Raw genomic sequence first — 23,490 nt, 5'->3', positions numbered from 1 at the left:
TTTCCCTTGGGAGTGGGGGCGGCAGCAGCTACTTCCTGCCGTTGGGAGGATGGAGGCTCAAACGCACATGTGCTCAGGGCCCTCCAACACGGTGCTGACTGCTGGTCTCGCTCACGCGAGGAGGCCACCCAGCCCTGAGCCTGCGTGAAGGAAAGAGGCCCTGTAGGAACATGGCCCAGCCGGGGCCTGTTGCCTAGGAAGGACCCCCATCCGCGCTCACTGGAGTCTGAAGCGCCAGGAAGGTCTCGAGGGCAGCCCGGCTGGGCCCCGGGCCCACTGCGGGGAGTGAGTGGTGCAGGGGCCGGCACGTACCGCCACAGCAAGGTGGGTGGACCACGCAGCACACGGGGCCCAGCCACCCGTCCTGCACCCCTCCAGCCCCGCTGAGCGCCAGCAGACTTGGGGAGCCCCCCCCCCCGGTGCGGCCCTTGCGCCTCTGCCCAGGCCGTTTCCTCCTCCAGGCATGCCTCCCGAATGCCTCCTTGCTGAGCGCCGGGCAGTTCTTGGCTCAGGGTCCAAGCCTCCTGCCCGCGAGGAAAGCTCCGTCTTCCCGGGACGGCTGCGAGGGACTGAGCGCGCTCGGGGCTATGGGGTGAGACGGTACCCAGCAGCGGGAGTCCACGGCCACCACCCGTGCAGCTTTTCCACTTTATTGCCGGCTGCCTGGGCCCCCAGGGGTGAGGCAGGCCACAGGGCCGCGGGCCCAGTCCTCAGGAGGGGCTGCTGGCTGGGCTGGGGGCTCTGCTCGGCTCGCGGGAGCCGGGGACACCTTCCAGAACCTCTCGGAAGTTCTCGGCGACTCGGCCCAGGTGGGAGCCCTCCCAGAAGACTTTGCCGCAGCCCGTGCAGCAGTAGAAATGCCGCAGCCCCGGCCTCCGCAGCACGCCTGCCGGGACCCCCGACAGCTGCAGTCGGGTGCCGTCGCCCAGTGTGGCCGGCACGCAGCTCTGCAGGTCCTCCTCCTCCAGCCAGCGGCAAGAGGGCTCGTAGGTGCAGCCCCCAGGGGCCTCCTCTGGGGCTGAGCCTGGACAGGCGGAGCAGCCACCCTGAGCCCCCGCCCTTAGGCATGCGGCCCCCACCCCACTCTCTCCAGGGGCCCCTCCTTCCATTTCCCTAGCCACCCCCCCACCCTGCCTCCCCTACCCAGGGACCTCTGGATCACAGGTGACTGACCCCTCTCTCTTCCCAGCCCTCCCTGACACCGCCCCCCAACCCCCCAGGGCACAGGGACCAGCCCCTCAGAGTGGTCCCCTCTGCCCCATCCTGGGGGGGGTCCAGATGCCGGGGCCCCTTGTGTCCTTGGTGGGTGCTCCCAGGGCTCACCTGTCTCCCGTTCATCCTCGATTTGGGCGGCCTCGTCACCTGTCAATCAAGGATGTCAGGGTCTGTTCTAAGGATAGACTGGCAGCCCCAGCGCCCACAGGGCACCTTGAAGTGCCCAGCCTTCCCCCCACCCCCAGCAGAGAGGTCAAAGGGCAGGGGACCAAGAAGCTTTGGCGCCAGCCCAGTCCCCTCCCATGGGAACTCACACCTTGGGAGGTTCTTGGGGCTCAAAGGTCCCTGGGAACCATGTTCTGGGCGTAAGATCGGCCGATTAGGGAACTTGGGGGCCTGAGAACCGGCAGGCAGGGGGGGGTGGGGGCGGCCCGTCGGTGGCGATGAGCAGATAAGCCCACTGCCAAGGAGGGAGTTTCGCAACCAGCCAGCACCAGGTCGGTGGGCGGGCAGGGGCCCAAGGGACCGCTGGAGCTCAGGGTGTGGGAGAGACCCTGGGAGGCGGCCTCCTCCTGACCCTGTGGGAGGGCCCCACCCGCACCGAGGGCACGGTGTGACGGCCAGGCCGGCAGCAGCCAGGGGCCAGTGCGGGATGGAGGCGGCAACGGCCGAGGAGCCCTGGCCAGCAGGTGGGAGAAGCGTCCCCCAGGCCCGTTGACCCTCGTAATTTGCTTGGCAAACATTTCTTTGCAGATGGTTCCAGATTAACTGCAGCCAGATCTGAATGGACGAGGCGCCCACACCAGCCCTGTCGCCCCCGTGGAGCCCAGCGAGGCCATGACCTCCGTCTGGCCTCCCTGCTCCGCCACAGCCTGTCTGGCCCCAGCCCTTACCTGCCAGCTCGTGAGGGTGCTGCCCAGGACAAGTGTGAGCCTCTGGGTGGGGTGTCGGGGGCTCGGCGGGGCTGGAGCCGGGGGGGGGGGGCCCTGTGGGGGGCGCTGCTTGTGCCCTGCCCCTCCCCCCAGCCTCCAGTACGTCCTGGCCATGCTGTGGAGAGCTGAGAGCTGCACAGGGCCGGACACAGCTCAACCACTACGTGGGTGGCCCCAAATCTCCGAGGGAGGCGGGAAGGACAGTGAGAACAGCTGGAGGAACACCAGCTGTGCAGAGGGGCCCGGAGGCACCCCGGTCTCAAGCTCACCCCTTCGGCTGCCCCAAGATGCTCTCTGTAGCCACCCCATCCCGCCCTCCACGGAAGGAAACTGAGGCCGGGCCCCTGAATAGGACCTGCCCTGGTGGGGGCGGGCAGCGGGGCTCGCCCTCCTTCCCGTGCACCCAGGCTCACCTACGTTCAGACCGCTACTGGGCAAGGCCAACGATGCAAGCGTACGCAGGTGAACGTGTGCGCTCTGCCCGCGTGCGTTCATCTGTGCGCACGTGACCGAGTGTGCACGGGCACACGTGTGAGAGCGCATGTGCCAGTGAGCGCGTGTGTGTGTCTTCATGTGCAAGATACACGTATGCGTCCGTGTGCGGGTGCGCTCCACGTGTGGGGCAGGGTGACTAAGCAGGGCCCACTGCAGAGAAAGTGGGGGACACTATCCTGGGGGCCCTGAGTGCTGGAGCTTCCTGGTCTCCTGGACCAGTGGCCTGCACACCACACAGAGGGGAGCAGAGGCCGCGGCCCTCGTCCCAGCCCTGGACACTGTCTGTCCACCCCCACCCTGGCACCGGCACCTTCCTGGCTGTCCCCGGAGGTTAGCCCTGGGAGCACGCAGCAGCTGGGCCACTGCCCACAGACTCCATGGAGCCCTCTCCTGAGCGAGGCACACTCACCTCTACCGCTAGGGCCTTCTGGGTGGCTGCTGAGCCACACAAGCTGCTTCATTACATCCTTGGAGACCTTCAGGTACTGGTGACAGTTGCAAGCCTAGGGACGGAGGAGGTGCTGAGTCTGTGGAGGTGCTCTCCGTCCCTCCAGCTCCAGCCCTGTGTTCCTTGCAGCTCTGGGTCTGCCCAGGGGGTTTCACAGAGACGCAAGACACCTCCCTTCCTCTTCTTGCAAGACCATGGGGCGCACCACCTTGTGGGAGCCCTCCCTGACTGCATGGGCTCCAAGTGGGCCCTGGGCAGCCTCTTCTAAGTCCTAAGATGCTAGAGGCCTCTGCCATCACCCAGCTGTCCTCCCCAAATCCAGAGCCAAACCTGGGCCCCCTGGGATGGTTCAACATTGGTGGGGGACGCAGGCCCAGCATCAAAGGGTCAGGGTGGGCGGCCCTAGAGCTGCTCTGACCCCTCAGCCCATTTTGGGGCATGCTGGGGCCATGTCAGTGTCCACGCTTTTTTTTTTTTTGCGGTACGGAGGCCGCTCACTGTTGTGGCCTCTCCTGGTGCGGAGCACAGGCTCCGGAAGCGCAGGCTCAGCGGCCATGGCTCACGGGCCCAGCCGCTCCGCAGCATGTGGGATCTTCCCGGACCGGGGCACAAACCCGTGTCCCCCTGCATCGGCAGGCGGACTCTCAATCACTGCGCCAAGGAAGCCCGTCCACGCTTCTTGATGACTCCTGCTGCCTGCCCTGTGCCAGGGGCTGGCATGGTCTGGCGGCTCCTGGGCACCGAGTGTGTGAGGGGCAGAGGAGCAAAGCCATTTTCGCTTCCACGCAGAGTCCGGGTCGAGGACACGTAGCGGGCTCAGCCGCACCGACCTTACTGTCCCCGAGGGTGGGGTGGGGCTTGTGGGGCCCATCCTGCCATCGCAATGTGGCCACCCTGGGGCTGCTCCATGACAACCACTGCCTGGCGGGGTGTCAGGTCTGGACATAGGATTCCCAGAGCGAGGCAAGAAGATGGGGTGGGGGGCCCGGGCGCCCGCTGAAACCCAGCTCCCAGGCAGGTACATGCAGGTATCCTGTCACGGGAGGGGGGGTGAGCCTGTCCACGGGGAGGAGGGGCCGCGATGGGTGCTCAAGCTACGGCTCCGGGCCCCCTCCTCACCTGGTGAGCCCTGTCAGTGCCCTGGACGACAGAGCGCCTGGGGTGGGTAGTAGGCGGTGGCCACGGGCTCCTGGAGCCACGGGCTTGGGGCGGGGAGAGGGCTCCTGCCCTGCCACCCCCCCGCCCCTTCCCACGGCCTTTCATCACGGAGCCTGCTTTACCTGTGGCCTCACTGCTTGGCCTCCAGCATCACAGCCCGGGGTGGCAGGGGGGTGGGCAGGCGCCAGAGGGCGGGGCCGCCTCTGCTGGGGGGCTGGGGCTGATCCTCACGCAGGACCCTCCCCTGGGCCTCTCTGGGGGCCTCCCCCCACCGACCGCGGCCAGACTCTGGGCTGGCCTCCAGCACAGGGAGACCGCTGTGGGCTTTGCCCTCCTGGTTGCAGGTCCAGGGGCTCTTGGGGCAGGAGTGAGGGCAGAGCCCAGGCTGCAGGTCAGGCCCGTGGTCACTCCAGGCCCAGCTGGGGAAGAAGCTGAGAAAAGGCGGGCCGTCTAGCCTCCGGCCGCTGCCCTGGGCTGCCTGCCACAGAGGCCCAGGCTCTCCCTGTCCAGGCCACCCGAGGGGACAGCACCAGCAGGTGTGGGAGGGACGGCTCAGCGGGAGGAGGGTGGGGTGGGGTCCTCCGCAAGGGGTCCGCCAGCCTTCCCAGGCCTGGTGGTGTGTATGCCTGGGCGGGGCCGCCAGCTCACGCTGAGTCACTGCGCAGACAAACGCCCAGTGCTGTTGTCCGTGAGGGCCGGCCCCACCCTCGGGAAGCACCGGTGCTAGTTTTCCCACGGCCGCTGCCCACTGTCGGGTCTTGCTGCCACCCTGGCCCCCACCCCCACTCCCGGCTGGAAAAGCCGGTTCTGGGCCACCTGCCCACCCCCAGTCCTGTGGTCCCCATCTGTAGGAGGGCCTGGCACCCAGGGCTTCCCTGTCCATATCCTGTCCACCTCACGACCCAGCAACGCTTGCCTCACCACCTGCTGTGGGTGGCCGCGGCCCTACCCTTGTGGCGCTCGGAGCTGAGCGCACAGCCATCACCCTCCCCACGCAAAGGGGGACGGAGCCCCTGGCCTCCCGTTGTGGAGAAGGGGCCTCCGAGGGGCTGAGTAGCTTGCTCAGGGTCACACTTTGGCTGACCTGGCAGGGTCCTTACCCCGCCAGCCCCCAGACAAGGGGGTGCGTGCAGGTGGTGTCTGAGCCAGGTCCCACTTCCTGCAGGGCGTGTGCAGACCCCAGCCTCGGCTGCCAGCAGGTCTGGGCAGACGCCAGTGGGGGGCCATGGGCGCCCTGGACGGGTGGACAGTGTGGTCTTGTTGGTCCCGCCCCGTCTCCTTGCCCCCATCCAGCCTGGGAGCCTGGGGGCAGGGCGGGCCGCCACCCCCAGAGCCTGGCTGGGTGGGAGGGGCCAGGTGAGTCGGGCAGGAGGGGCTGGGAAGGTTCCTGGCTTCCCTGTCCCAGGGGTCCACCTGCATGCCTGCTTGCCACAGCTTCCAAGGGTGCTTGGGGCCAACGTCCACCGTGACCCCCGGGGCATGAGGCTGCCTCTCCGGGGTGGGCTGCCAGCCGGGACTGGCCCAGGGAACTGGTGGTGGTCCGGGACCCAAAGCCAGGCAGGCCAGGTCTGGTGGTCCGCCCTCTACGGCCTGTTCCCTCCCCCCAGGCCCAAGGAGGGCAGGAAAGGCCACTTTCCTGGGAGGCGCCCCCAGTCCTTTGCTGGGCTTGGCGGGTGTGCGAGCTGGCGCCCTCCGTTCTTCTAAGACTGGGACTTGGGGAGGGGGAAGCTGGAGGGCTGAGGGGTCGGTTCCCAGGTGCTGGGAGCCATGCCCATGAGCAGGCCAGCTCTCAGCTCTGAGCCCAGGAATCCCACCCCCACCCATCACTCTCCCCGGGGAGTGACTGCCACCAGCGCAGCCAGAGCTGAGCAGGGGCGAGGTCACGGGGTCTGTCCTGAACTGTGTGTCCCCAGGCACGTCTGCTCCCACCAGCCGTGGACGCACACTTGCCGTGGTCCGTGGTGTCTGCTGTGCCACCAGGTAGTGGACGGCTGGTGCACCGGTGCCGGGAGTGGGGAGAGGGCTGTCACTGGCAGGCCGGACTGGGCCACAGAGTACGGTGGGAGGGGCCTCGCACACACTCCTGCCCAGAGCCCACCAGCCCCTGCCAGGGCTGAGAGCAGCGCCGTGCGAACTGCTTATAAACACCCTTGAAGCCCCATCAGCCCCGGGCCTCCCCGAGTGGGGTGCTGAGGGGGGCGCGGTGGGAGATGGGCCTCACCAGGGGCTGCCAGGGCACAGGGCGTGAGAGAGGACCAGCGGTCCCTAGGGGACAGGGCGGCAGGAAGTGGCCTTTCCAGGCTGGGAGCCTAGTGGAGGGACCCAGTTCTGAGCAGGACCTGGGCAAGGCTCCCTGCCCAGCCAGCAGCCGGCCTGACCATGCTCCCTGGCAGGCCAGGCCCACCACCCAGTGGGATGTGAGGTACGGTCAGTCTGGTACCCAGGCCCCAGGAGGCCCCACGGGCAGGGCGGAAGGGGGCTTGGGCTGAGGAGCTGTGACACGCTCTAGAGTAGTGGCCCATTTCTCGCTCACTTAGAGCAAATTTACAGCAAAGCACAGAAGAGCAGAAGAAAATAAACATCATCCCCGCGCGGGCACTGGGCAAGAAAAGCCAGCGTGGGGTGGCGGGGTCTCTGGCACCTCCCCGTACACACCTACACTCAGCAAGTGTCTCCTACTCGTGCCAGAGGGGCTGCAGGGCACCAGTGTCAGTTCCCAGGGCCCTATGGCCCATTTGGTCCCTGCCAAGCGCCACCCCCTGCCCCACCTTGCCTGAGGTCCTGAGAGCGGTGGGTCCAGAGGCCTCCCAGGGCTGCCTTGTGCACCATGACCCCCCAGAGCTGCCCCCAACAAATGGTGCAGGGCCAGGGACAAAGGGCTGGTATGAAAGACCCCCGGCCTGGGGGCGGGCCTGACACCTCGCGGACAGGCACTTAGGCGCCGCCCTGGGTCTGCTCCGCACCTCACTCTCCCACGCTGTCCGGCAGCACTTCGAGGGGTCCTGGGTCAGCTGCCCCCCACGTGCCCGGGGAGTGGGGCTGTGAGCCCCCTTCAAGACAAGCTGGCCTGGCCCAGGAGGGCCCTGCTGGCCCTGGCACTGGGTCGGGGTCTGGGAGAACTGGGGCCCCTCCCGCCACAGCCGAGACCCCAGGCACTTGCAGGGTTCAACCCCCCACCTGCCAGCCAGGGGCACAAGCTGGGGCAGCAGGACCAGGCCCCAGGCCCCCAGGGAGGTGTGTGGTTGAGATGGGGCCTGCCTGGGAAGGTTTAAAATCCCAGCCAGTGCTCTTCTGACCTGTGAAGCAGGCTTGCGGCCCTCTATCCCCACTGCTGGAGACCTGGGATGGCAGCCCTGCAGGGGCCCCGCTCTGTGCCCGCCCTGCCCCCAGGCCCAGGAAGGTCAGTTCCCACAGGCCCGGCCCCTCCCCCACCAGGCCACGGTCCATCCCCTTTGTGGGGCCGGGACAATGTCTCTGCAGACAGAGCGGGGGATGGGCCTCTGGCGCTGTCGGCACCCTGGGGGGTCAGGGGCCACGGGGGGGCCTGCGGTCTGTGACAGACCCTGACAGCGCCAGGTCTGGGCACACGCGTGTGCACTGGCACTCCGCAGGCGTGTGTCTCAGAAGCACCCAGGTCCTCGGGGTGCAAGGGCACCAGCTTTGGAGCAGCTGAGCGTGTCCACGTGTGGGCATGAGTCAGGCGTGTGAACACGGAGCCTGTGTGGCCCGGCATGTCACGTGAGGACAAGGGGCCTGCGTGAGCGGATGTGCCTTTGAGTGCGAGCCCAGCAGCCTGCAGTGCCCCGCACAGGGGTGGGGGTGGGGGTGGAGGTCCGGAGGTGTGTTCCTGGGGTGGGAGGAGTCCTGACCTGGAGAGTCCGCCTTTCCCAGCAGATGGGGAGGGGACAGTGGCATCTGGGACAATGGGAGGAAAGCCACGTGCCCCGGGCAGAAAGATAAGCATGGTGTCCAGGACACAGTCTGGACGACACAAGGCCTGACTGAGGGGCACTGCCCGGCTAGAGCCACCCCGGCTAGGGACACACGGGAGGGTCTGAGCCCCTCCCTCAGGCTCTCTGGGGCCGGCAGGCCTATGGCCCGGGAATTGGTCACCCCCGCCCTGTGTACCTTGGTCCTCTCAAGCCTTCACCCCCTTCTCCTTCCAACTGTGCCAGCCCCGGCCCAGGGCCCACTTAGGACCTGGACGTGCAGACCCCGCTGCATGGCGACAGCCGGACTGACAGCCCAGCTTAGGCCATCTAAAGCCAGTCAGAATGAGACCCCACGTCCAGCTCACTTGGATGGGTCGGGCCAGTGTCCACTGAGGCAGACAGAGGGGTGTGAGCCACTGGGCCTGGACAGGTGGCCAAGTCCCCCCCTTCTCGTCGCATCCTGGACTCTGACACAAGACAGTCACAGCCCCCCTCCAGGGGGGCCAGGGAGAACGCGGACCACTATGTGAATTTCAGATGAAACATGGGATTCTGCTCTGAAGTTCGCACTTATCAGGGTCTGTCCTTGCATTTCCCAAGTCCGGCACCCAGCTCTCCCAGGCTCATAGAAGGAACAGAGAAAGTGAGAGAGCTGCACGGGAGGCCCCGGACGTGCTCCCACGGCAGGGAGACCCCAACGAGGAGCAGTGCACACTGTCCCCAGGCAGGCATGGCCAGGACCCCCTAGCTCTCTCTGTGAGGTGAGGGTGGGTGGGTAGCCACGTGCCCTGGGTTAAATCAAACAGAATCTGGGCCAGAGGATGCCCTCTGGACCCAGGCCCTGGGGTGGCTCCCCATCCTTTGGCCCCTCAGCACCTCCCCCTAGGCAGCACATCCCCCTTGACGCCCATCCCTGGCAAGACGCTGGGCAGCACACACCCCCACTCCGTGGCCCCCAGTTATCCCCACTAGCTGGTTTTCCCCCTCCCCCCACCGTCCACACCGCCACAGCCCCAGCACCCTCCTAGGCGGCACGTACACCTCCCCTGTGGCCCCTGAGCACCCCACTGCGAGCACATAGCACCCCTCCCTCGAGCACACCCCCAGGCGGCACACAGCCCCCTCCCAGTGGTCCCGAAGCCCCCCCCAGGTGGCCATACCCCTCCACCGTCCCCGATGAGCCCGGGAGGCGCCCCCTTCCCGGGGCTCCCGGGCACCCCCAGCGCGGCAAGCGCGAGCCGTTCCCAGACGGGGGAGGGGCGCGGGCCGTGAGAACCGCCGGCGGCGGGCGCGTGGGAAAGCGGGAGGAGGGGCGGCGCGGAGGGCGGGGCGCGCCTGGGAACGGCCCCCGCCCCCGCCGGCCTTTGAAAGGGCCACTCAGGGCGCCCGGCCCAGATTCAAAAGCAAACGGCCGCCCGCCCGCCAGCCTTCCCGCGCCGGCGGGGGCGGGGGCGGAGGACCTCGGCTGCCCAGGGCCGTGTGGGAGGGGGCGGGCGCCAGCCGGCGGAGAGAGGGGTGGCAGGCTGGGGAAGTCGGGGAGGGGCCGATGCGGTACGGGTTGGGGGCAGCCCTGGTTGTCCTCCTCCCACCGACAAGTGGAGCTGGGCCCTCAGACAGCAGGTGGCAGCCCTGCAGCCTGGAGTCTGTCACCCACTCACATCAGGCCTGCACAGGGGGCCAGGGGACAGTCCTGCCCCCGTGCTCTCAGCCCAAGGAGAGGGGGGCTCCAAAGTACTTCTCCAAAGGGTGGTGGTATTCCCAGGATTGGGCTGGGGGCCTGGAGAACTTCCTGGAGGAGGTGACATATAAACTGGGGCTTGGCAGGCCTGGTGGAGAGAGTGGGTGCTCAGGTGCTGCAGGAGCTGGGGTGTGATGTGGGGTCCAGTGCGGTCAGGAGGGACCGGTGTGGACAGCAGGCTGGAACGAGTCAGGGCGCTAGCAGTGTGGAGGGGTGGGCGTGGGGCTGAGCCCAAGGGCAGGCGTCCCCCGGCCCTTCCCCCTTCCTGCACCTTCCAGGGCCACTGAGTCAGGCCAAGCAGGAGAGGGCCCCCTCTTCTACTGCCACCTGCGCCTGGTGCAGTGCGTCTGACGAGATGGGGGGAGGAAGAAGCAGTCCCTACCCAGCTCAGCCCCCCACTTCCCGGGGGCCCCCCCTCACTGCACTCTCCCCCGCCACTCCCCCAGCTCCAAGGAGGAGAGCACCGTTCCTTCTCCCGAGGCCCTGCCCTACCCCTGGCTGGCTGGGGGCACACCTAGACCCCCACCTGCCCAGGTATCCACCTGCCACGCTGCTCCCCTGTGGAGACCCCGTATCCCCGTGGAGACCTTCGGGGTCTGTGCTGGTCCCAGATGTACCCGATGATGGGCTCTCAGCAAAGCTCCACCCACAGTGGCCCCGCTCAGGGTGGCGGGTGGGCGGAGAGTGGGGCTGCCTGGGAGGGGCTGGGAAGGGGGTGCCCCCACACCCCAGCCGGTCTGACCCGTGCGGATGGGGAGGGGCAGGTGGCCAGGTGGGAGTGGGGGTGACACATGCCTGCTCCTGTTGCTTGCCCACCCACAGGGCACCCACTGCACTGCCCATCGACCCAAAGGCCCCTGCCCTGTTCGGACACAGATGGAGTAGTCACTGCCTGGCAGGCCCTACTCTGTCACCCTGAGGACCCTCCCCAGACCCAATCCACAGCTCCCTGGGGCCTGCTCCATCTGCAGCCCTGAGGGGCTGGCTGCCTCTGGCCCCTGACCCCAAGGCTGGTGAGCCTGTCTTGCCTGCTGCATCCGGGGCTCAGGGGACAGAGGGTCTGCAGAAGCTCGGCCCGCTATCCTGGGCCAGGCCCCCTGTCTTTGGAGCTGGCAGTACTCAAAAGGAAGAAGAGACCACCTTCCCTGCTAGATGCCAGCCTGGCCCCTGGGCCCGGTCATCCCTGCCACCGACCCCAGCAGCGGGGTGGGGGGCGGGGGCTTTCCTGGAAGGGCTGCTTGGTTTCTGCGAAAGCAGCTGTGGGCAGTGTGTGAACGAACACACAGGCGGGGCTGCTGCCAACAAAACCTTATCTACGGACCCTGAAGTCCGCATTTCATGTGATTTAGCTCGTGGGCTGTGATGTCAGACATCTGGGGGAGGGTGCGCCTTCTGCCCTTCCGCCAGCCCCAGCCCCGGCCACAGGACCCTCGGACTGAGATGGGTGCCCTCCCCCACCCACCCCACGGGCCTGGCTGGCATCGCCTGCCCCTCGCTCAGAAGGCAGGTCATCTGCGCCCCGCCCTCCCTCCCCTTTCTTTCGAGCCCACTGAGCGGCGGGTTTAGAGCTGGCCTGACACCTCTGGCCAGTGGCTCCTGCTGGCTCCGTGGCTGGGGCTCAGAGAATGGCACTGACGTGGGCCAGGAGGGCACAGAGCAGCAGGATGGGAGACCCCAGACTTTGTGTTTTGGGTGTCCTCTTGCGGCCCAAGGTGTCTTACTGACCTTGGGCCTGAGAGCACAGAGCCGAGGGTGCCCACATGGTCTCTGCCCCTCCCTCCAGATCCAAGAGGCCTGTCCTCTCTGGCCTGCACTAGCTCCCCCTGAGGCCATGTCACACCAGCCTGTCTTGGGGCCAGCGTCTTGGCCGTGGCTGTGGACTCGTCCCTCCATCCTGTGTGTCTGTGCACCAGTGTGCCCGCCGTCCCACCCTACACTGTGAGCTGTCTGGGCTACACGCCTGTCCTCTGTCAGGCGAGTCTGCGTCCTCTGCGTTCTGACTTGAAGCATCTCGGCCCTTTTAAAAAGTGAACATCCGTCAACATCCAGGAGGTACATCCTGGGGGCGCCCCCAGACTGCACATGGGAGCACCTCTTCGAAGCACACGGTGAGGACCAGCGTCCAGAGGGGAGTGGCCCTGACCGCCGGGCCCCGGGGCACCTTCCCCGCAGACAGACACAAAAGGAGCAAAGGAGCCGGTGCCTGGGTGGGCGCCCGGCGGGAGCTGGGCTGGGGCCTCGCACACCCGACCTCCCCGGGCGCTGACCAGCAGGTCCCCGGCCCAGGCTGCTCCCAGGGCCTCAGCACACATCTCGGACCTCATGGGGGCCCCTGGTAGCCCTGCGGGGGGATGAGTCCCACGTGGGGCAGGCATGGGGGCAGACTACCAGACGGCTGGTGACCAGGCAGCCCTGCGTCCGTGCGATCCAGGTCCTCAGTTCCCCCAAGAGCCATCTGGTGGGAACCAACGCTGGGCTCTGGACGAGACCCAGAGGGGAGGGGTGGGACCGAGAGGAAGGCCCTGCAGGCGGCGGGGAGGGCCTCCTGGGGCCATCAGCTGGGCCCACCCTGCTGTCACCTCCGGGGGGCTACGCTGAGCTTGCCGACGGGGCCAACACCCGGCTGGCATCCTGAGTCTTGGGGTGTGCTGGGCCCCAACCCCTGATGAAACCTGTCTGGTAGCTCCCGCCACCCCCGAGGCCTGTGACAGGAGCCAGCCGCCCGGGGTCTCTGCCTGTGCAGGGTAGGGGCCGCTCCTTCTGCAGCCTCTGTGCCTGTGTGACCCTGGGGGCACCGAGTGTGGGAACGGGGCTGGGGGCCACGTCGCACAAAGGCCGGGGAGGGGCGGGGTCAGTGGCCGCTGCGCCTCTTCCTGTCTGTTCCTGCATCTGCAGTTGGCCATCAGGGTATAGGGAGGGTCTCCGTGCTCGGGGACAGGCTGGGCATGGGCGCCCCGGCCGGGCCCTGGGTCTGGGAGGGCTCCGGGGCCCCCACCACTGCAGGCCCCCAAGTTGTGGGTGTGTGCGCTGGGGGGCCACTGGCCCGGGGTTCCCCTTGCATGCCCAGGCCCCAAGAGCCCTCTGCCCACACCCGTTCCCGTGCCAGAGATCAGCCTGGGCGGCCTCCTCCGCCCTCTCAGGGCCCCTGCCCAGACCTGGGGTCTCCCGGGGGGGGGGGTCTGTGAGCCTGTCCCCGAGGCCCAGCCTCCCGTAACTGCAGGCTCCCCGCCCATCACCCTCCCCTTCCTGGAGACCCCTGAGCTGGCTCTGCTGAGAGCTCCCTGAGGTGGGGTGACTGTCATCCTGCAGTGGCCTCTCCCCTCCTGGGGCCCACTTCTAAGGGCTGACGTCACTGGGGCCACGGCCCAATCCGCACCACAGCAGAGGGGGCCGGAGGAACAGAAAAATAGACGTTATGCCCGGCCACGCCTGGGCTCCTGCTTAGGGTTTTTTTAAACTCAAATTTCTTTGATAAGATCCTTTCCCATGGTGGACAGCACTGGGAATGTCCTCTTGGCGGACGTTCCCGATGGACAGTCCCAGGCCCAAGTCGCCAACTTCATGGGCCAGGACCCTGCCCTCTACGAGAGACCCACTGCCCCTAGCCCACTGGGCCCCGGGGTGGGTGGGCGGGCCACCTCCCTGTGACAGGGGCCTCCCCCACGTGGCCGGGCACACAGTCCCTCCAGCCTCACTTGCCCTGGCCTCGCACCCCGACGAGCAGCCCCGAGAGTGGCCGGGCAGGCTCTGGGAACGCTTCGTGTGTCAAGTGGGTTTTCCCTCTGGGAACAGCACCAAAATAGCAGAAGGAAGGAAAAGAAAATGGAAACTCAGCCTGGCGGCGGGAGCTCTCCAGGGAGGCGACCAGCTCTGGCCTGGGCAGGGGCAGCAGAGGCTCTGAGCCAGCGTCCAGGGTGCTCGGGCCCTCGGGGGCGCAGGACAGGACCCTGCCGGCTGAGCACAGCATGGAGGCGCTCTCTGGGTCAGTCCTAAGCGTGCTGCTCCCTGCTGGCCGGCGGCCAGTGCCCTTTGATGTCCAGATGGGCTTAGGAGCCACCCTGGCCCTGGCCGTGGCCTCTCAGTGCAGAGCAGGGTCTGCAGCCGCAAGGAGCTCCTGGTCACTGGGCCTCAGGCCATCACCTCGGGGCATCTGTGCAGCCCCTTTTCTGGGCTTCTTGGGGTCCACCTGCGAGAGGGCCACTGGTTCCCCTGGGCCGGCCCCGAGGACAGCATCGCTCTGGCGCTGGGTGGGCAGCCGTTCCCGGCCGCTGCTCAGGCTGAGCTCCTGAGGGGAGGCGGCGAGTACCGTGGCCAAGGGGCTCTGGGGGCAGGCGGGGGGGAGCATGGCCCGAGGTGCCCAGCCCGGGTGCAGACACTGCTGCAAGTCGGCAGTGAGACTCCTCTGCTCATCGTGACCAGCTCCACGGCCTGAAGACCACGGTGGGAACCAGTCCACTAACCCAGAGCCAGCTGGGTCCTCCCACCCTGCCCCGGATGCTTCTGTGGTGAGCGAGGCTGGGCTCAAATTCAGAAATCCGAGCTTCTCAGGGACCCCCTTCTCTGCCCGCCTGGCCCTGCCATGCCGGCCTTTTGGGGTCCTTGTGCACAGATGTAGATGTCCCCAAACAGCTGTCTGCCACCCAGGGAGGGTCCTGCCCTGGGGCACACCCAACCTGCCTCTCTCTGGAGCTGAGCCCCGCTGGAGGCTGCCGGACAGCCACGGGCCTCAGAGGCTCCCCGGCCCTGGGACCCCCTTCCCGACTAAGGCCCACTGGGCGCTGCTGCCCAGCCTCACACCCGGGCTCCCACCTGCCACCCATGAGGCCGCACACACAGGTCTCTGCCTGGCGCCCCGCCCCACTCCCGGCAGCCCCGTGTGGCCACTGGTGTGGCCACCTTCTGCTTCTGGGCCCCGAGCCGTGGACCCTGTCTCTGTCCTCCTCACCAGCTGGGCACGTGTGTAATGCGTGCACATCTACCACAGAAGGACAGTGCTGGGCAGGGCCCCAGCTGGGCAGTAAGCCCCTTCCCCCCGCCCCAAGAGCTTGGTGTACCCCGGCGCGCCCTCCAGACCAGATTCCCAAGAGCCCAGACCCAGCACCTGCCGGGCCGCCGGCCAGGGGCTCAGCCTAAAACCTAGGATCCAGCCACACCCGTGAATCGTATCCTGGATCTTCTGTGCCTCGCCTTTGCGCGCCCCCCGCCCCCCCCCCACCTTACATGGGCAGGTGCACCACCTGCTCCAGGTCTCCTGCCTCCCCGCCCTGCGGTTAGAATGCTGCAAATCTGTCCCGCCTGCTGCGGCCTCCCTGGGCCCCGCTGCCCCCTCGGGACTGTCTCCTGTCTCCCGGGGGCACTGGCTGGCCCCACCAGGGTGTGGCTCTGTCTCTTGCCTTTGCACCAGCTCCACGCCCCCCCCACGGGGCCCACGCCGGGGCAGGGCAGCGGCGGAGCCAAGAGGCAGGGCACGCGTGGGGTGAGGGCAGCGGGGCCCTGGGTGCTCTTTCCGCGAAGGGCAGCGGCCGCCCCTGCGCCTGGCCCTCGCAGGTCCGAAGGCTCAGGCACTCCCCAGCCAGTGGCCTGCGGCGCGAGTGGCGTTTTCCTCCTGGCTACCCAATTTCCGTTTTCTCAAGAAGACGCCAGCAGAGGCTCTGAAAAGCTCAGGAAAATGCCCCCCCGCAGGCCTCGCCTGACGTCCTGGGGTCTTTACAACACTTGCAGCCTTGAGCAGCGACCCGGTCCTGTCCTCCCGAGCTCCAGCCCAAGGGAAGGCACTTCCCGCCGCCCGGCTTGGCCACCGTCCGTCCTGGCAGGGCAGGGGCCCAGCTTCTGCACAGACTGCACCCCAGGCCAGGCGGTGGGGGTCCAAGAACCTGAAAATGGGGCTTCCCTCCCTCCTCCCTCCCTCCCACTCTGCTGGGCGCCGGCCTGGGGGACTGTGCAGAAGTGCGGGGCCCCGCCGGCCTCCACGTGTACCCGGATGGGGGAAGCCAGGCTGAGCTGCCACCAAACAGCTGGGCTTCGGGAGCTGCTCCCAATGCAACATCGTCATGGCCTGAACTCCAGAACATTCTGGGAAGAGCCAGCACCCTGCACGGGGACCGGCCCCGGCCCTCCCTGCCTGCCGCACCCGTGCAGACCCCAACGCTGAGGGCAGCCATACCCCAGCCCGCAGGGCCGGGCCCAAAGGCCGCATCGCCTCCCCTCCGCTGCACAGCTCACGACAGGGCACCCAGGCCAGCAGGGGAGGGGAGGGGTGCCCCCTCCCTGGCGCCCAGTCCCCAGACTCCTCACGGATCTTAACCTTGGGTACGGCTGCCCCGACCTGGGGATTTCCTCAGCCAGATCTTTCTAGCCATCAGGGTGGACCCAGCAGCAATCCATGGCTCTGGACCTTGCCCTCGGAAAATGGGATCCGCCCCAGATAGATGCACTTTGGTGGAAGCCCAGTGGGAGGCCAGCCCTGGGCCAGGACGACATTCCCAACCCTGAGCGGACACCCGCCCTGAGCTGCCCTTTCACTCTCAGCTGCCCACCTTGGCCATGCGGGCCCCGACGCTCTGCCACCTCTTGGCCACAGACTACAGTGACCGCCCCCCCCCGCCCCCGCCAAGCTCCCCCGTGCCGTGGGCATGGGCGTCTGGGGGTGGCGGAGAGGAGAAAACGCACAGACCAGGCAGTGGCCACTGCTCACATGAGCAGAAACGCCAAGGCCATCCCGCCACCGCCAGGGCCTCGCGGGCCTCACCTGTCAGAGCCTGGGGCTTCCACACTGGCCCAGGGCCAGCAAGGGGCACGCAGCACCCACCTGGCAGCGGCTGAAGATGTCCGAGTGGGTGACACGCACGTTGAAATGCCTGATCACGGCCGTGGCTTGCTGCCGGGCCTTGAGGGAGCAGTCCACCGAGAGGCAGCGCCCAGCCCCAACCTGGGCCCGGAGCTGTGGACACATGCAGCCGTCGAGCGGTGGGCCAGAACCCAGAGCCCACCCAGGCCCCGCCTTCCCAGCTCCAGGCCGAGAGCCTCCGCTCTGCCCAGGGTGGGGCAGTGGTGCCGCTCAGCCCCCCTCCCCCTGGCCCCACGACAAGCAGACCCTGAGATGTGGGCGGCTCAGGAAGTCGAGGCTCAGATGTGAGTCATCTGTAGGGTCCTTACCTTGTGGTACGGCAGCCCTGAGGTCAGGATGACCCTCCCCTCCTGCCTGGCAACCTGGGCGGGAGGAAAAACTGGCAGGTGAGGGTGTCAGGCCAGCTCCTGGGGCTGGGGCTTCTTCTGCCCCCCTTTCGCCAGCCCCCGCCCCCCCACCATGCCCCAGAGCTGTCTCCGCCTGGCACCTGAGTGGCCACCAGATTCCCACAGCCTGAGGCTGGGCATCCCCTCCTGTTATAGATTTGGTCTCAGAATCGTGCAGACGCTTCACAGAATTGCAAACAAAATTAAATTTAAAAAGCAATTTCTAAAAACCCAAAGATGAAACAAGTGAACTACAAAGAGAGAAACATTCCAGATGACACGAAGCCACAGTGAATCGACCATGTATCTCTAGGGCTACAGACCCCAAATGAAAAATACCTGGCAGTAATACTATTGTTGGTGATAATAACATCAACGTTGTTATTCTGAAATATCTGTGTGTGAATTGTAACATAAAACAGATGGGTGGGCTTCCCTGGTGGCGCAGTGGTAGAGAGTCCGCCTGCCGACGCAGGGGATGCAGGTTCGTGCCCCGGTCCGGGAGGATCCCACGTGCCGCGGAGCGGCTGGGCCTGTGAGCCATGGCTGCTGAGCCTGCGCGTCCGGAGCCTGTGCTCCGCAGCAGGAGAGGCCACAACAGTGAGAGGCCCGCGTACCGCAAAAAAAAAAAAAAAAAAAAAAGGGCAAGGAAGGGACCTGAAAAGACGTTTCTCCAAAGATACACAAATGGCCAATATGCACATGTAAAGATGCTCAACATCATGTCATCAGGGAAACGCGAGTCAAACCACAAGGAGACACCACTTCACACCCATCAGGATCGCTTTTATTTTATTTTTATAAAGGAAAATAAGTGTTGATGAGGATGTACAGCGATTGGGAGCCCTCATGAGATGCCGGTGGGAATGTAAAATGGCGTGGCTGCTGTGTGAAAGTGTGTTGCAGTTTCTCAAAAAATTAAACACAGAATTACCATATGATCCAGCAATTCCACTTCTGGGTATAGATCCAAAAGAACCGAAAGCAGAAACCTGAACAGATGCTTGTACATCAAGGTACATAGTAGTAGCACTATTCACAATAGCCAAAAAGGTGGAAACAACCCAAGTGTCCACCATCAGATGACAAAAACAAATACACACACACACACACACACACACACACACACACACAATGTACAATGGAATTTATCCAGCTTCAAAAAGGAAGCAAATGCTGACATGTGCTACAGCATGGATGGACTTTGAGGACATTATGCTCACTGAAATAAGCCAGACACAAAAGGACAAACATTATGTGATTCCACTTACATGAGGTCCCTAGAGGAGTCAAATTCATAGAGACAGAAAGTGAAACAGTAGTTACCAGGGGCTGTGGGAGGGGGAAGAGGAGAATGATTGCTTAATGCATATAGAGTTTTTGTTTGAGACGATGAAAAAGTTCTGGATATAGAGAGTGGTGACGGTTGCACACATTGTGAATGCACTTAATGCCACCGAATCGTACACTTAAATATGGTCAAAATGATCAATTTTATGTTATGTATATTTTACCACAATTAAAAAAAAGCAATAAGCAAGTGGTTACTTCGTAGTGGTAACAAATATATGTCTATGTGATTAATAAAAAAGCAAAATTAAAAACAAACACACACAACTGAAGTAAATTTGAGGAAAGACCCAAACAAAAGCGCAGTCGAGAGTAAAACCAGGAGCGACAAGAATGGAAGGCAGGCGCCCCACAGCAATGACAGGCGCAAGAGACACTGGACTCCTATCGGAGTTCTGTCAAGCTACAGCTATAAACCCTGCAACATTCGTTTTCAGAAGACAGAGGAAACGGGGTTTTCAGGGAAAAATGGCCCCAATGAAAGGTCATAGCAAAGCAAGTTCTTTTAGTGAAAAAGAGCCTGCTTTTTCTTGGAGTGCATGTGCATGTCCATACATCATAAACTCGAAAAGGGACAGAATACATGAAACAGATTTAATGATGTCTAATTTTTAGAACTAAGAAAAACCACAATGTGTTAAAAATACTGGAAAATAATAGCAGGTAAAACGGAAAGCAGGCAAGAAAGCTAAATTGACCTAAAATTCCTGGATTAATTTTAACTTTAGACATTGTCAACTCAGAAATAAATGTTAAAATTTCTAGGCCAATCACTAAAAGAACAGAAATAGAATTTATAACTTTCAAACTAATAGAGGAAAAAAACAGAAACAAGGATGAAAAAGACAAAAATAAGAAATAAAGGGAAAAATGATCAGAAGAAGTAGGAGAAATAGAAAGCACAAGTTATATAGTACAACTAAACACAATTATATCAGTAATTACAATAAACGTAAATGGATTAAACTTGGTTTGGATTAAACTGGTTGAAAAGCAAAGACTGTCAGACTAGATTTTTAAAAGTCCATCTAGAAGCAGTTTATAAGTACAGTAATACACCTAATAAGAGCAAAGAAAGGTTGAAAGCAAAAGGGTGAGAAAAGGATATACAAATACTAACCAAAGAATGCTGGAGAAATGGTATTAATATTAGTTCAAATAGACTTTACTGCAAAGAGCAGTACTAGAGCCAAAGAGGTTCACCTCATAATTGTAAAAGATTTCACTCAACAGGAAGATATAAGAATTCTAAAAGTTGTGTGCACATGCACCTAATAACAACTTTAAAACATATTAAGCAGATACTGACATGACTACAAGGAGAACTTGGTGAACCCACTGTCGAGGTCTTCGATAGAAGCAGGCAGAAAAACAACCAAACAAGATACGCAAGACTTGAGCAAACATTAAGTAAGCTTGACCTACTGAGCGTGTGAGAGCAAGAGAGGGAAATGAACATGGCTGGAGGAGACTGTGGCCTTTTAAAGTCCACATGGAACATTTGTAAAAAGGATCATCTGCTTGACTACGAAGCAAGTCTTCACAGATATCTAAATCAGCAGTATACAGGCTACAATTCAGATAGGTTAGAAACTGATTTTTAAAAGATAACTAAAAAGCTCCCAAACCCCAAGCTTTCTGAAACTGAAAAACAGCCTTTCAGAGAACTCAAGTCAAGTAAGTAATTATAACAGACGCCCAAAAATTATTAGAACGAAAAAGTAATGAAAATACTACATATCAAAACGGACGGAATGCAGCGAAAACGGACTTCAAGAAAAATTTATTGCCTTGAATGTTTACATCATAAAATTTTAAAGGCTGAAAATTAAAGAGCTAAACACTCCACTTGGAAATAACCCCAAGCAAGCAAAAGGAAGGAAACTGTAAAGATAAGAAGAGAAATTAATGAGACAAAAAACACAAGAATGAAATAGAAAGGATCAACAAAGCCAAATACTAGTTATTTGAAAAGACTTAGTAAACTGACAAACCTCTGTGCGATCAGGAAAGAGGGGGAGCACGAGTGAGCAGCAATCAGAATGAAGCTGACCACCTGCAGGTACCGCGGAGCTTTCACAGCGGAGCCGGACGCCACCACGTACGTGAAACACTCTGTGAAATGGGCACATCCAGAAAGAGGTACGGACTACCAAGTGGCTCAAGAAGATGCAGACAACTAAGTAGTCCTAAAACTATTAAATAAGAAAGAATCAGAGACTCCTGGAAACGCCTCCCCCCTGAAACACCAGGCTGAGGAGGCCTTGCAGGAAGTCGGCCAATGTTTGAGAGGATAATCTAAATGTTACTCAAAGCAGCAGAAAGCAGAGAGGAGGAAAAACTCCCAGCTTGTTTATGAGGTGGAAGAGAAGATGGTGAGGAAGAGAAGTTCTGTGTCAGACACGGTCCTGGAGGCAGACCCAGCCACGTGACATGCTGGCTAGGCTGGGTCCAGACTGAAAAGGTTCGTCACGTGCACAGGTCACACGGATGCTCTCAATGGCTGTAGAGAAAGCATCAGGTAAGATTCAGCTTCTTTCATGATGAAACGTGCAGCGGATATGGCACCCGGGGAGCCTCCCCAGCCTGGTGTGGGGGCCTGGCAACCACCGTGGTTCACGGAGAAACATTCCCTGTCAAGTCAGAACTGAGACAGACGGCCACGGTCACCACCTAGTCAACCCCACCTTGGAGGCCTCGACCACTGGGACAGGATAAGGGAAAGAAAGAAGACCCATACAGACTGGAGAGGAAGGAATGAAACCAACCCGTTTGCAGAAGATATGTCCACAAAGAGAACCCCAAGAACTGAGTCGATTCAGTAGAATTTAGGAGACTTCTGCAAGGTGTCCAGATGTAAGATCAACGCTCGGCCAGCTAAGAACTAAAGGTCCACCGCAGTTCTGTGTATCCGCAGGAAAGCGAGCAGCACCGCGCGTCGTGGCAACAAAGCAGAAGGTTCCTGGGGTGAAACCTCACAGACGTGGCAGGGCTTCGTGGAGAGCTTACAAAATGTGCGTGGAACCCCCGCAGAAGAGCGAGACCAACACTCACGCACAGAGGACTCGACGTGATGACACGTCACTGTCCCCACCCTGGCTCACAGTGTCAACAAGATCCAAGCAAAGCCCACGGAGGGGCTGTTTCCAGACCACCACGGGAAGGTGGAGGCGGAGGGAGAGCGAGGTGGGGCTCCCCCTGCAGATGCCAAGATGAACTGAGGCCAGAGGGAGGAGGACGGAGCGGCAGCAGGGTCCCCACACCATCCCCAGGTCCGGGGATTTGCTGGAAGGACTCAGCACATCATCAGGGAAGGACAGAAAGCAGAACCAGCTTACGGAAAGCACCTGGGCAAAGCACAGAGGAAACCACTCAAGCCCCGGAGCCTGCCTGGTGGAGTCGGCCTGTGCTGAGTCCCCCCTGCGCCGGCCACCGCAACACGCGTCACCGGGCAGATGCATTAGTGACTCAGCACCCATGGTGTGCGCCGCGGTTCAGTCACCCAGGCACCCTCTGCAACCCGGAAGGGAAGCAGGCGTCTAGGCAGACCACACTGTCTGGACAGCTGGGGCACAATGAGCCCCTCCCACCATCCGGGGCAAGTTTTCCATCAGCTGTTTACCGGCAGGACCATCTGTGCCAGCGGGCCTTCCCAGCCCAGGGTCAGGCCTGCTACTTTCTGCCCGGGGCACCCCACAGGACAGGGGCACAAGCAGCGAACAGGACAGGGGCACAAGCAGCGAATGAGCGTGTGGAAGCATGCTCAGCTTCACTGATATTTGGAGGAAGGCGAGCGAAAGTGCAGCGAGATGTGACTTCCTGCCGACGAGACTGGCAGAATGGACGGTGAAGCAGCGACCGCGAGTGTAACCTGTGTGTTGTCACCCAGCGGCTCATGGGATGGAGCCCCGAGTGTGGTTCTGAGCTGCCTCAGCACCGCCGCCCCAGGACTGAGGGGCTTCCTCCTGGGCCCTCCCGGCCACTGGCCAGCCCCTTGGGCTCTCCTTCTGCAGGGCCTCCACGGGGAACCCCAGTCATGTTCCGAGGAGCTTGGCCACATCACAGCATGGCCCACCAGCGGCCTCTTTACCCCTGCAGACCGGTCCTCAGTGCCCTAGGTCTACCAGATTAGCAGATCAGACCCAGAGACCCCAGAACCGCTCAGAAATCACTTCCTGGAGACTCTTCTGGACGCACTTATCTCCCCACGTCTATCCGTCGGGGTCCCCAGAGCAGCAGGACCGCCTGGAGGCACACAGAGACCTGCTGCAAGGAGCCAGCCGAGGACGCAGGTGGCGGCGGGGGCTCCGTCGGGGCAGACTCTGCGCCACTGTCCGTGCGTCACTTGCTCCTCAGTCTGGCTCCTGCCAGGGTGGCTGCCCGGCCTGGCCATGTGCCCCCCAGCTTCTGCTCAGGCCACGCCCGGGGAAGCCAGCACTGAATGCTGGCATCTTCCTCCATCCAGACGGGAGAACCTCCCCAGACATCGCGCCCCAGCTCTTCTTTGCCGACGGCTCTTCGCTCAGCGGACTCCGTCCTCTCACACTTGAGCCCAAGCAGCAGGAGGCCCAGGGTGCACCTCAGTGTGGCTTGGCTGGCGCCCCGGCTCATCCTTGAAAGGTCTACTGCCCGCAAGCGTGGATACAGCGCCCGGGCCTCTGCCCCGTGTGGCAGGACCCTCCTCCCTTCCCTCACCAGCAGTGCTGCCTTTCTTTAAAAAATGTTTGAGTGTTAACAGCGCTCATCATAGGAGTCAAAACCCACAGTACAGCCCTTCTATACCGAACAGCCAGTTCATCCACTCGGGGGGTCTGGACGGGAAACGCGTGATTGGGAAAGATCCATGGAAGAGAAAATGTAAACGGCCAAAGGGACACAGCAGCTCCCACGGCTAGAGACGTCCTCTCCGGAAGATGCCCTCAGGGCTCCGGCCGCACCCAAGACCATCACAGGTGTGAGAAGTGCGCAGTCGCCCCCGGCCCAGAATGC

At 62.6% G+C, this 23,490-nt stretch overlaps 1 protein-coding gene across 1 annotated transcript in view; it reads right to left on the bottom strand.

The window, feature by feature from the left end:
• Positions 1 to 709: 709 nt before the first annotated feature.
• EXD3 (exonuclease 3'-5' domain containing 3) overlaps positions 710 to 23,490 on the bottom strand; it is a 77,539-nt gene continuing 54,758 nt past the window's right edge. Inside the window, exons 18-22 of the mRNA XM_082842955.1 lie at positions 17,074 to 17,127; positions 16,727 to 16,858; positions 3,052 to 3,145; positions 1,324 to 1,362; positions 710 to 1,024 (exon numbers count right to left, since the gene is read on the bottom strand). Of these exons, the coding sequence (XP_082699081.1) occupies positions 711 to 1,024; positions 1,324 to 1,362; positions 3,052 to 3,145; positions 16,727 to 16,858; positions 17,074 to 17,127 (633 nt within the window). The 3' untranslated portion in view covers position 710. The remainder of the gene's footprint in view (positions 1,025 to 1,323; positions 1,363 to 3,051; positions 3,146 to 16,726; positions 16,859 to 17,073; positions 17,128 to 23,490) is intronic.

Source organism: Leucopleurus acutus (assembly GCF_964270905.1).
Source record: "Leucopleurus acutus genome assembly, chromosome: 7".
Taxonomy (NCBI): domain Eukaryota; kingdom Metazoa; phylum Chordata; class Mammalia; order Artiodactyla; family Delphinidae; genus Leucopleurus; species Leucopleurus acutus.
Note: the sequence above shows the minus strand (reverse complement) of the source record. Positions and strands in the feature narration are given on the sequence as shown.